Below are 13661 nucleotides of genomic sequence, written 5' to 3' on the forward strand. Positions count from 1 at the left end.
GATTTCTTAAGCAAATTAAAAGTCACACTAATAAGCAGTACATTAAATCCAGCAAGGTCATGGTGCTACTAACCTTTGTGTGTCTTCCATCTCCTTCACTAGACGTTCTAAAGAATTTGTGTAAGTTCCACTATGAACAGTTTCCTAGAACAAAAAGAAAATTTAGAAATACCTTATAACACATCTTAGTATAAGAATTGGGATGTTTTTAAATATTTCAGAATACTAAAGATTTTCTATTTCAATAACCAGGGGCAGGATACCTTTCTTAAAAGAATTTTCACCGTCATGCTTTAAGTCTAGTTTTTTGTACTGCAGGCAATTTGATTTTACCATCTATTAGGAAAGGGACTACTTATAAAACCCTGTTAGCCTTAGGAGCTGACTAGAAACACCCAAAGGCTCCATGGGTATCCTGTCTTTATTTTTAAATTCTATTTTAGTAGAATCAAACCACTGATTTTTAGGTGTTACCATGGAACATTAACACCTTCCCCACCAAATTTTACAGACACATGAGAATTTAATTCAGCTTATTCCCAAGATAGAATGAAGTACTTTATAAATAAAATTGCACACCACAATTAACAACATTTCTACACTCTACCTTCATTTACAGCAGTGGTCTCCAAAGCAGGGGGTGTGCAAGGTGATCCATTGGGGTGCAGGAAGAAAATAATAGAACTTCTATTTATATGGAACTTCCATAGAAACTCCAGTAGAACTTAGTCTATAGTAACTTCTACATAACTTTTATAGGAAAATACTTTTGTCTTCTTTCTTTAAATTCTATTTTTGCATATGCTTTAGAAAGTACACAGTAGTATGGTGGTACATGTATATAACCTGTAAGTATACATATAAATTGGGGTACATGCTCAAAATTTTTTTACAAAAATGTGTGTGATCAAAAAAGCTTGGAGACCACTGATTTACAGAAATAAAGCTAAAGATATGGGAAACCCATTAATGAAAGAACTACTACATCAGTTTTAGTTCAATTAATGTGTCATAATAAATACTAGATTTTAAAATAAGTTCTAGCAATCTATCTCTTTTTCACTAATCAATTCAACTTTCCCTCTTCAAGTAAAGATAAATGTCACAGAACTACTTACTCTATAATCTGATGACTGAGATCTAAGCCCTCTGGAAAGAGCAGGAGGCTTTCCTGTAGTTGCAGGAGTATGATTGAAGTTCAAAGCCATTATTTCATCCAGTGATTTTAATGTTTCCTCTTCCTCATCACTGTCTAGGTTGTAACCTAAACTTTCTTCATCACTATCAAAATCACCCCTTAGTTTTCTTTTCAGTGCATTGCTACCTGCATTGGAATTTCCTGAACTCTCTTTATCTGAAGGGGCTTTATCTGAAGGTGCTGTTGGACTTGGTATACATGGCACAGCTTCCAAAGCAGCTGGGGGAGACTTTGTAGGAGTGCCATATTCTGAATGCAAAGATCCCCCAGAAATTTTCCCTGAAGACGCGTCAGAATCAGCCTTATTAGTCTTTGCTTTGTGCTCCTTGTGTTTGGAGGACTCTGAAGAATACCCAGAATATTCTTTAGATGAGGAACGTTCTTTATCTTTTTTAGGAACTGGAAGAGTGCAACTTTTAGCATTTAACGGTACCCGAGAGGAACCAGCACTTGGTACATGGGAAAGTAAAGGTAGAAGTTTTGTCTCCTTTGCTGCCACAGAGCTAGCAATTTTATTTTTCTGTAGGCTGCTAGCTTTTTTAACTGCAGATTTTTCCTGAGGTAAAGATATGTGGGGTTTCTGCATCTTAGTCTCTTTGGTACTTTCCACACGGGTTTGGTCACTATTCCTGGAAGAATGGTGGCCAGAACTTGAAGGTGCCAACCCCGCAGAGGAGCGATCAGCTTCTTCACTTGGTTCCTTGGATATGTCTTCCAAGCGCAATACATCACCAGGGGTCTTCAGTGCAATATGTTTTATAAATTTCTCTTTCTGATGTGGCCCATCAGGACGCTTTTCAAGGAAGGACTCTCTTGCTTTTGGCATTATAGATTCTCTTGTGCTTTTCAGATCTGAGTCCACAGAGTTCCTTTTTCTTTTGTCAGGGAATTTATTCTGCTTAGAGCCTGCTAAAATTTAATTTTTGCCAGATTAGTGAAGGGCATATATTCTTAATAAAGTTTATTCAGTGTCTAGAACACTGACAAAAATGTTTAAATTCTAGAAGTTCAGGCTGAGATTGTTCACCACATGTGGAACAAAGTTAATGCCATCATTTACTTAATAAGTGATAAATACTGATGTTTAAGAAATTTAATGCTAATGACAAATGCTCATTTCATTCCAAAACTTTAAAAAGCTTACTAAGTATAATTAAAGGTATCCCTCTCTAAAATATAAAAAACTATATATTTGTTATTAAACAAAAGATTCCCAAGGCACTTTCCTTCAAAGTGTATATGCACTCTTATTTTTGGATCAAGGTCTGGTTCCAGAAATGTTAACTTCTCAATTAAAAAAATCTACCTGTCTTCCTTCCTATTATTTAATTATTACATCCCATTTCTCTCTCTAGTCTTTTAGCTGTGTTAAGTCTTAACTTCCAGAAACTCAGAATGTGATCTTAATTAGAAATAGTGTCTTTATGGGGGTAAGTTATAATGATGTCACTAGAGTAGACCCCAATGTAATATGACTGGCGTCCTTATGTAAAAAGGAAAAGCTAGACATGGAGACAGACATGCACTTAAGGATGATGTGAAGACACACAAGAAGAAGAAACGATATGACTGGTCAAAGAATGCCTAGGATTTTAGGCAAACACCAGAAGCTAGAAGAGGCAAGGAAGGATTCTCCCCTAGAGCTGTCACAGAAGGCCCTATTAATTTGGGATTTCTAGCTTCCAGAACTGTTGACACATTAAATATCTGTTCTTTAAAAAAATTTTTTTTTAAAAAAGATTTATTTATTTATACAAGAACCAGTATACAGGCCAGATGCATGGGAGGGTGAGAGGATTCACCAGAGACAGACGGGGGAACAGAACAGGCAGACTGATGAAATACACTGCTTGCTGAGGGGAGCAGCAGGCGAGGCAGGAGAGGTCTGCTTCGCCGTTTGGGATTCTCACCGGCCAGCAGGGATTGAACCTGTGCTGCAGAGGCTGCGGACAGCTTTACAGTGCGGTGCTCAAACGCCTGCGCCACCACGGAGGCCCTTTTCTTTAAAATTTATTAAAGTTTTTTTTTATTTATGTATACAAGAACTGGGGTGTAGGCTAGTGTTGCAGGGAGTGGGATGGGTGAGAGGATTCATCAGAGACAGAGTAGGGGGCAGAACAGGCAGATATACTGAAATACACTGCTGAGGGGAGCAGTGGGCAAGACAAGAGAGGTCTGCCTCGTTATGTGGGTTAGCTCCCTGGCTGGGAATCAAACTCATGCTGCAGTGGCTGGCGATAGCTTGATAGCACTGACTTTAACCCCTGTATCACCAGGGAGGCCCCTAAAATTTCTGTTCTTAAAAGGCACCAAGTTTTGGTACTTTATCATGGCAGTCATAAGAAAATAAAACAAGCTGTATGTTAGGAGCTCTATTCAGAAGTACTTTAATAACAACACATATCTAAGCTAATCAGTTTTAAAAAAATTACTGTGGGCCTCCCCGGTGGTGCAGCGGGTTGAGCTCAGCACTGTGAGGCTGTCCGCAGTCTCTGAGGCGCCAGTTCGATTCCCGGCCAGCCAGGGAGATACCCACGGCACAGCAGACCTCTCCTGCCTCGCCTGCTGCTCCCCTCAGCAGTGTATTTAGGTCCTTCTGCCTATTCTGCTCCCTGCTCTGTCTGGTGGATTCTTTCACCCTCCCGTGCCTCTAGCCTGTACCCCAGCGCTTGTATAAATAAATAAATCTTAAAAAAAAAAAAACAAAAAAACTTACTGTATTTAAAAATACAGTAAAATATTTTAAAAATGTGGTATTTCATTAACTCACTCTCAAAATTCGTTAGTCGTTAAAAATTCAATCCTTATATACAAAATCAGTATTTTCAAAATCAAGTTTATTTCTACACATGGACAGAGGTTCTGAACTCCTCAACAGTTTGACTACATTAAAAACAACAGGGCCTCCCCGGTGGCACAGCGGTTGAGAGCTGGGTTGCGAAGCTGCCCACAGCCTCTGCAGCGCCGGCTCAATTCCCGGCTGCTCCCCAGCCGCCGGAGGAGGGTCCCACATGGCGCGCAGACCTCTCCTGCCGCCCGCTGCTCCCCTCAGCAGTGTACTTCGGTCCTTCTGCCTGCTCTGCTCCCCGCTCTGACTCTGGTGAATTCTCTCACCCTCCCTTCTGACTGTACCCAGTGCTTGTATAAATAAATAAAAATAAATCTTAAAAAAAAAAAAAAAAAAAAACCAAACTTTAAAAACAACAAAAACCAAACTCAAGAGTTAAGTAATTATTTGGACAACCTGATCAATACAGAATCTGGAAAACTCAACATATAAAAATGAAAACTGAATTAATTTAAAAAATACTCCTGTCTCCATTCTTCTACAGTCTATTGCCTGAAGAAATCATTCCATGCCCACTCAGTTTTCTGGGATTTAATGTCTTATAAAAAAGCTCCTTTATAATTGTTCAAGAAATCAAATAATTAAGAAGACTTGTGGTAAACTTTTATACTGATAACCTTAAGTTTGGGCTAACAAAGAAGACAATCAGAGCTGCTAGTTTGCATTCTGCCCACTTTATCCTAGAGAAGTCAATTTATATATAGCTACTAATGAAGAGAAATCCCTGCTTTATTCAGAAATGGAAGATTTATCGAGGAGGAGAGAAAAATTGTGGAAAAGTTTAGGGAAAATGAGCTCTCTAAATCAGCTTTTACCATCTAGAATGAGAAGGTACTGAATTGCTATTACAGGTAGGCTCATCTTTTTGCAAGCTCTCTAGGGCAGTAAATTACCTACAAAAATTGTCGTGATTCTTTGTGCACTCCTTTCACAACTTGCAGACTAATATTTCTTTTATTTCAAGTATCTCTTAACTTATATACTCAGATAAGACAGGGATTGAGTTTGTAAAAATAAAACAGGGAAAAATCCAATGTTATTTGATATGAGTCTGGTTATTAATAAAATTACAGAATAAACTAGTGACATATTAAAGAGTCAAAAGAGTCAAAGGACAGGCCTCTGAAAGTCCAAAGAGCCAAATGCATACTCTAACAACATTTCTGATATCTCTGTACATGGTAATGAATATGTATACCACCATCACAATTGGTAAGTGTAATAGCAGGAATATGAATAATATATAACATTTTGATTAATACGTATTCTCAGATAAACAAGCATACTTAATATTACCTAGAAAGAAAAGTCTCGTTATGTTCTTTATATTCTTTTGAAAGTCAATTGAAATATAAATGTTTGCTAGTGTATAATAGCATAATTATTGATTATGAAATAATTGCAAAAATATTAGAAACAAAGGTCGAAATGAAGGCAGCCATCTTAAATCTGCCTCTGAACATATACAGAAAGCATCTTTTTCAAGTAGTATTGCAAAATTTCAATATGTGGGATTATATAAATGAAACTATTTCAGGTACCCTGATGAAATCTGCAAACTAAGGAACTGAAGAGAATTTTCCTCAGTCATTATCAGAAGGAAAAAAAAAGCCGAATAATTTGGTGGCAACTTATAATGGCAGAACTAGCCTAAAAATATTTTGTTCTTCCCTTCACCTCCGTGTACAGTGATCACTTGTTTATTATTACAAATGTGTGACATAGTGCAGGCATAATCTCATGGCCATTCTTATATCATAATGTCAAAATTCACTAAAATTTGATCACTGAAATAAAAGATACTAAATAAAAAAAAAAAAACCATGAAACTTCAAATTTATTCCTGTATCTTAAAAGTCCCTTCTATGACAGTGAAATTTGGTTTCAGTCTTAACTGAAGATAAATTCTTAAGAGGACTTGTTTTAATGCAATGTATTTCTAAAATATATACATATGGGCCTCCCTGGTGGGGTAAGGGGTTAAGTCTTAGCACAGTGAAGCTATCTGCAGCCACAGCAGCACGAATTCAATCCCAAGTTCCATCCCAAGCCAGGGAGCTAACCCACATGGAGCGGCCTCTCCTGTCTGACCCATTGCTCCCCTCAGCAATGTATTTCAGTGGCTCTACCTATTCTGCTCCCCATTCTGTCTCTGGTGAATCTTCTCACCATTGCCCCACCACCACCTCTGGCCTGCACCCCAGCTCTTGTGTGTATAAATCTTAAAAAAATATATGTATATAAAATATAAATATGTGTATATAGAAGTTTTACATGAAACTTTAAGAAGGATGAGTGTGAACTCTCTGTACCTTTTTTCATTTCTAAAAGTAACTACTTTCTAGAAGGTGAGAATCAAATGATTTAAAAACACACAATATGACATGGTACTCAGCAAATGTTGGCTATTATCATGTTCGGTTTATCTTACTGAGTGTGAAAATTTGAAAGGTCTGGTTTTCAGTTTGTATTTATAGTAAACAAAAACTAATACATCAGACTATTAACCACTGTTATTTCTGGGGCCCTTTTGTTCTAAGTGTCCGCAATTTGAATTTTACACTGTTGTATTTTCTAGTTAAAAAAAAAAAGATAAAGATACTTTAAGAGTACTGTATTAGCAGTAGCTGTTTGTTATTATGCACTTTCTCAACTAAAAGATTCCGTAAGTATAAAATTAGTATCATGTACGTATCCTTGAAATTTGATGTTAAAAGGGATCTTTGTAGTGTGAAATATTTAGGAAATACTGTTTTGGATTATATAACAGTTTCAACCTTATACAATGCCTCTATAATACCAAGTACACAGATAGTTCACAATTTCAAGAACGTAAGATTATGCTTCTTAATGTAGCCAAGGATTCAGAAGTAAAACACTAAACACCAATATAAGATACATGTTAAGAGACTACTGAAAAAGGCAGAGAAGAATCAAGACAAACCATAGGTTACAATACACTAAATTTAAGATATATTACTTTTGAATATAATTTTACCAAACTGCTGAGTAATCTGAGACATTTATTTCATCTCTAGGAAGAAAAATGTATATTTAAAAAAATTTGCTCTAAAAACCTGTGCCATTAAGATGCAACTTTATTTAAAAATTCATAGATTCAATTTTGATTCTACCTGAAACAGGTTCCCATGAATCAGAAGAGGCCCTTTTTCTTGAGAGATGTCCGTTTTCCTATTAGCAAAATGAAGGGGAAAAAAAAAAAAAAAGTTGGGAGAGTGAAGAATATGAACTTTTCTTCATAACATTTAAATACAAATGTCTAGAATGAATTTTGAAAAGCACCTAATTAACTTTTATCAGAATGAAGTGTATTTGTATAAGAATGTGAAAATACACGTTTTCATAATGTAAATTTAGATTGGTAATAATCAAGATTAACTATTAGAAACACTGTACTATTATGTTGAAAAAAAGAAAGCCTAGTATTTGCTAACTAAACGAACACAGTTTATTACTCTTTTGGTATTTCCATTTAAGTACTGATGCACCACCAAACACTGAAATCATATTAAAAATGGACCAAATTGATCATTTGTAAATTTTACTGACAAAGGCACCAAATCCCTTGCAAATGAGCCCTAGAGTTCACAAATGTATTTTCTAGCAATATTCACTGCAACAATCTCCATTCACTTCCAGAAGGTCAGTTCGGTTTATTTTTGGTTGAGCTGGTTTAAAAAGTTCATAGCATCTTATCAATACAGCACTTTTTTGATACCTGATCTTTACTTGTTCTGTATATAAAGAAGCTCTTTAAAACAGATATACTTGACAATCTAGGGGAGGACAGCTTTCATGTTACCTAAGTTTGGTCTACTCTAAGATATGATCAAGTTAAGATGTATTTTATAAGTCGTCATTATCTTCTAAGTTTTCTAAGACCTACACCCAATTATCTAAGATTTGTATATACTCTAAAGCAGTGATTCTCAAAATTGCATCTCGAAAGTGTATCAGAAATAAAAAAAAGTGCATCAGAATTATCTGGAAGTCATGATAGCTGCAGGGGGTTGGGCTCTACTTCCAGTTTCTGGTTCAGTGGAACTGGGTTGAGGACCAAGAACTTGCATTTCTAACCAGTTCCTTTGTGATGCTGATATATTGCTGGTCCAGGAAACACATTTTGAGAACTACTGTTTTAAAATAATTTCCTGATGTTTTAGACTTTCCATATTTCAAATATCTCCCATCTGCACAGCCTAATTTAAAAATTTTTACTTGCCTAAAAAAAGAATGCTTACTTTACTAATAGAGATATTTGTTACGATGTGAAGAAATTAAGGGCAAGAAATGCTGTCTTATACCGTCTGATGAACAGTTGGAGAAAAGTTAATGAAACTAGCTTCTACAAAACTATGTATCAGTATTCCCCTGACAAGCTATGAACATGATGTTAATAAAGATTATATATTTTTAGATGTGGGGTATAGGTATGATAAAGAAGTAGCAAAACTAATTCAGTAATTATTGTACATACCAGGTTTGAAAGATTACTTTTTCCAGGTATGATGTCATTCTGTTTACTCTGTTCCTGCCCTGGTTTACATTTTCTTTCTATACTAGAGGACTTTAGGGAAAGATTGCTTGCTTCTGAGAAAGAATTTTCTGAGTTGACTCTTTGTTCCATTTGTTCCTTTCTCAGCTTCTTTAGTTCTCTTTCTCTGCAGTAAGAAGCTAATGACGACCGAAACTTAGCTCCCAGTGGGCTTTCTCCTGGGTGGTGCCTGGATAGGCTGCTCCTACTGCTTAGACTTCTGGAGCTGTTCTTGAAGATGTCAGGTTCTGTCACTGTGGCCTGCTTTTTGGAGTCTGCATTGGTCTTGCCGCGATCTCTATCATTCTTCTCCTTGCTATTTTCATGAATAAACAGTGACTTCCTTCTCTCTGGAGAGCGATGTTTCTTCTTTAATGCCTTCATTTCCTTTGGCAAGCAATATGAAGGAACATAGACTTTTGTACCTGCCTTTGGGTATTTGGTGGCTAGTGACACGCAAGGCCGACATGACTCATGTACACCATGATCTTTATGGTGTTCTTTCACACCTTTCATGAAAGCCTCTAAAATAGGGCTCTTTTCTGACGGCACCCTTTTGGGTTTAGATTTTTTTGGTGAAGATAGTTTCCTTTCAAATTGCTCTGTTCCAGAGATGGACAATCCACTTCCTCCATATTTGATGTTTGATTTTTGTGGCGAATCCAACATATGTCTATCTAAATAGTCAATTAAAACACAAGTTGCATGTTATTAAAAATAACGCAAATTGTTACTCTATATTATTTAAAATACTATGCTATCACAAAAATTCTCAAATGGGTACTTAGATGATGATATACATTTTATTGGGGAGAGAAATTATGACATAGTTTATTAAGAGCCTTACTTTATAAAGCTCCTCATGAAATAAAATACTATATCTGAGAATCAAATTCATATGCATCATGAACATTCACTGGAGTATTTTAAACGTAAGAAAGCTTAACAGAAAAGTTTCCTCACGATGTCCAAACTTATCTTTGTAAGTTCTGCATTTTCATGTTTTCAATTTTGAACTCTATGTTTAATAAAAATTCCAAGATTTAAACGTTCAATTAAGCTCCCTCCCTATCCCGAGAGTCCACAAGAAATACATTAAGTGTACATACCTTGTTTTGAAGCTGGTTTGAAGAAATCTATAACTGACTGCTTCCTGAAAATAAAAGCATAACTAATATGGAATCATATAAGCAAATATTAAAACTTCAATAGTTCAATTAAGTGGATAATACTAGATTGATAGACTATAAGTTGGATTTCACTATCTGGTTTAATCAACCCAGTTCTTACAATGGCAATAATGCTGTGCTAAGTTGATTATAAAAAATTGAAAACAATGCACTACTTCCTGTAGGAGATTTATAAAAGCACAATAAAAAGTGAGATTTATATTAGCTATAGTACTAAAATGGTAAAACGGAAATGTGAATTCAGGAAATTGGTAGACTGTTTCTTAGAACTGAAAAGCTCAGTGCTACATAGTAGAATGAAAGATTTCGAAGATGAGGATCTCATCCTGTTATCACTGGAGATTTTGATCTCCTGTGATAGGTGCAAATTATTAAGCTTACTAAATGTTTGCTGAATAAATAATGGAGATTATAATAATTGAGTAAAACATGAGCAGACTCATAACAAAAATAGATGGTGGAAAGGTAAAATGTATGAGTGATTTAGATGGTCTGGGGAGAGAGTTGAAAAGGAGTATCCTCGGTAAGAGGCAGAAGTACTACGTTTACATTACCCACTTCATACACTACTCTAAGATATTAATCTAACTACCAGCAGAAACTGGAATGAGTCTTCACAGCTAGTTTTTTAGTCTTTTCACCCAAGAATTCTTAAGGTATTTACAAAGATAACACATTGCCTGAGAAAAACACAAAACAGAGAAAAGATAATTAACAACAATAAAACCCAAATTGTACTCTTTAAAGATTTCAGTACCCAAAAATGAACTCAAAGTGAAATAGGAGATTACCAGAATTTGTATTCTGATTTGTTCATGTATTTAGTTATCTGACAGCTACATAAAGAGGGATATTATATGTAGAGCATACAGTATGGCATATGGCAAATTTTACTAGAATGTATTCATATTACTTAAAGAGTAAGTTGTAGATGACAAATTATCTGAAACATTTAGACACTATGAGGCTGGAATGCTTAGATAAACCTTGAACATCAATTCCTCTTAAGTTTTAATTTCTACATTGTGAACACTTTCCTGGTCACCTATGAGTGAAACCCATCTTTAGTGATTTACTTAGAGTCCACAATGTTTGTCTGAGATGTTGGCAGAGAAGTTAAGTGGCTATGATATGAATATAAGTGACAGGCTAAAGAGCATTTGTTTTAATAAAATAACTATTAGCTCCACAAGAGACTAAAGAAAGAAATGCTAGTGGTTCTGCCAAGATAAGAAGGACATCTGCAGTTACTGGCTGAGGAAAGAGAGATGGGAAAGGATAGGGAAGCAGCTAATTAACTTAAAACAAAATAACATTGTTTTTACACTAACACCACATAACATTTTAAGTCTTCCATGAAATGTTAAATCCAGGCTATCTCAAATAACATAGAAAAAAATGGTTTTGGGTAAAATTATACCAGAAATACGTAAAATAACCACGAAAGTAACTTTCAAATGGAACTGTTCCTTAAGTTCACATGCACAGAGGTATCCATTACTTATTTATAACTAGTAAATTATAAATAAGCTCACAAGCCCTTATCTGAAACTTTTGGGACCAACTGTATTTTAGAATTCTGAATTCACTAGATTTTAGAAGGGAGGTAACTTCAGGTAGTATGCAAAGCCCCCCATGGGGTTCTGCCACCACACCCCATAAACACACAGCAAACTTATACTCTCGTTTAATGAGATATGGACCCGTTAGTCGTAGTCAGGTTTGGCTGCTAAGTAAGATGTGGTGCCAAACTTATTCAAACTTTTGGTTTTCATAGTTTTCTGGCTTTCAGAATTAAGATAAGGGATTGTGGACTTGTATCACAGTATTAGAAAACAAATTTACTGTTAAACTTAGGTTACAAGCTTTTACACTTAAAATAAAAGACAGTACCAAGTGCTTAGAGAATGTAAACATGTTTTATTGTCAGAGGATGTCATTTGATCAAACTCCCCATCTCATTACACAGCTCCCACAAAATTTTTACAAAAAAAAAAAAAAAATTGGCCTCTTGGAGAGGCGTAGTTACGGAAGAAGAAAACATGTATTTCAAATACGCATGTTCTTTTAAGAATGAATTGTCATGTATACTGGACTAGAAAGTAATTCGTGGAAGGGTTGTCCTTATCACAGCTTACATAATGTCCCCCACCATACAGAAAGGTCTATACTATTAAACCACTAGGATCAACAGAACTGACAACGTACAGAAAACGGCCTAAATATGCATTAAGCAGCCGGGGCCCAGCTTCAGCTAGCGTAAATGACAAAAATCACGTTCTACCTAAGGCGGCTTCTCCGCAGCCATCCAGGATCACTAGACCGAGAGCGGCGTCCCAACTACAGAAAAGGAAACTCGAACTCCCAGAAACCCCCGCGCGGAGGCGGGGCGGGGGTTTGCCAGGCCCCGGAACGCCGAGGCCCGAGCTCGCGGAGGATGGCGGGAACTGGAAGAGCGGCCGTCCGCAGTCCTCCCTCATACCCTTGCCCCCGCGACCCGGCCCCTTCTTACGCCCTCTGCACGGTACCTGTCCCCAGGCCTCTCTGTTCTCTTTCCCGCTGCAGCAGGGACGGTACTACCGGGTCTCAGATGGCAGCGCGGGGGCGACGACCCCGGGGCTGGGGATGAGGGGAAACCTGGCCTAGCGGGCATGCAGCGCCTTGTCATGTCGGCGCCGCTGGCGACGGCGGCATGAGCTGTGGTTGGAGAAGATGGGTGCGTGGTTGCCGTCTTGCTGCTGGGACTCGGGGCGGCTGTCGGAGCAGAGGTGGGCGGCACCCCCTTCTATCTTCATGGCGGTTCTCTCTCTTCGGAAGTGACTCCTCTGCGAGCGGGAAGGAACCTGAGGACCAACAGGGGGCGGGGCGCGCTCGAAGACTCGCGTCCTGATTGGCCGGAGTGGCGGTCATTCCGGTAGTGGCGCAATAGCCGCCTTCTCAGGAGAAGGCGGGGCTTCTCGGGGGAGGGGCGAGGGGAACTGTCCCTCCCCCCCGCCCCCGTCACGTGCGCGCGCGGGGGGGAGCTGTTCGCTGCCGCGTCTGGGCGGCTCGGCCTTGGCGGGCGCGCGGGGGCGGGAAGGAGCGGACAGCCGCAGGCCCTGCGGCAGCTGGCTACACCCGGCAGGTCGAGGGCCAGGGCGAGCTTTGCAGAAGCAAAGCGGAGCCTGGCAGCTGCTTTCAGTGAGGATGGCCAACATTTGGGCTTCCTGTGTCACACAATTGTGCCTCAGAACCCCCCAGCTGTTCCCTCCATCGCTCTTTAACAGCTTAGGCCAAAGAGCCCTAATGCTGTCACTCTTCCCTTGGTTGTCTGCACGACCCAGTCTGAAGACTTGTCCCCTCTGTGAGGGCTCTTTAGGGCTGCGGCGGATTATTTTTCTCTCTATAAGACGGGTCGGGGGAAACCCATTGAAATAAAGGCTTTTAATTCCACAAAAGCATTTTGTTTCTTAACTGCTGAAATGAGTTATCCATGAAGTGTCTGCAGCCAGCTTCCTTGGAGGTTTTTGAAAGGAACATAGGGTGAGCTTTCAATTACCCCTGTCAAATGTGGACAGCATAAATTAGTGAAAAATCACAAGCAATCTCCAATTTTCCCTTCGAAGGGGTTGTGCTTTGGAAGCTGTTAGCTAGGATTTTCCTTACAAGCTGAGGTACTGGTCAGAGTCTATCTGCGCCTCAGTTTCTACATCTGTAAAATGGGTATGCCACTTTTCTGGATAATTGCAAACCATAAAAGAGAGAAACAATGTAAATAACACAGTTCAGAGTCTCTCATGTAGTAAGTACTGGATAAATCCCTCTGTTCTTTAGTACATTCATACTTCCTACAAGATATTCCAGAGACAGGTTCGCTACTGTTAGAACTAT

General features: G+C 38.2%; 1 protein-coding gene and 1 long non-coding RNA gene across 5 annotated transcripts in view; one reads left to right on the top strand and one right to left on the bottom strand.

Annotated features, from left to right (window-relative positions):
* The window catches only part of LOC129145023 (uncharacterized), a 78919-nt gene that overhangs the window by 31093 nt on the left and 34165 nt on the right, over nucleotides 1-13661 (top strand). The window lies entirely within an intron of this gene.
* Nucleotides 1-13661, bottom strand: part of SLF2 (SMC5-SMC6 complex localization factor 2) — a 53353-nt gene that overhangs the window by 26782 nt on the left and 12910 nt on the right. The window contains exons 1-6 of one of the 4 annotated variants that reach the window (XM_037496208.2): nucleotides 12320-12610; nucleotides 9711-9754; nucleotides 8545-9278; nucleotides 7181-7238; nucleotides 1119-2104; nucleotides 74-144 (exon numbers count right to left, since the gene is read on the bottom strand). In XM_037496208.2, coding sequence (XP_037352105.1) covers nucleotides 74-144; nucleotides 1119-2104; nucleotides 7181-7238; nucleotides 8545-9278; nucleotides 9711-9754; nucleotides 12320-12459 — 2033 coding nt within the window. In that variant the 5' untranslated portion in view covers nucleotides 12460-12610. Of the gene's footprint in view, nucleotides 1-73; nucleotides 145-1118; nucleotides 2108-7180; nucleotides 7239-8544; nucleotides 9279-9710; nucleotides 9755-12075; nucleotides 12651-13661 lie in introns of those variants that run through there. The other 3 variants (XM_037496207.2, XM_037496209.2, XR_005122430.2) reach the window with 3 other exon arrangements.

This window comes from Talpa occidentalis, unplaced genomic scaffold (genome assembly GCF_014898055.3).
Source record: "Talpa occidentalis isolate TD23 unplaced genomic scaffold, MPIMG_talOcc4v2.1 talOcc4.8, whole genome shotgun sequence".
NCBI lineage: Eukaryota > Metazoa > Chordata > Mammalia > Eulipotyphla > Talpidae > Talpa > Talpa occidentalis.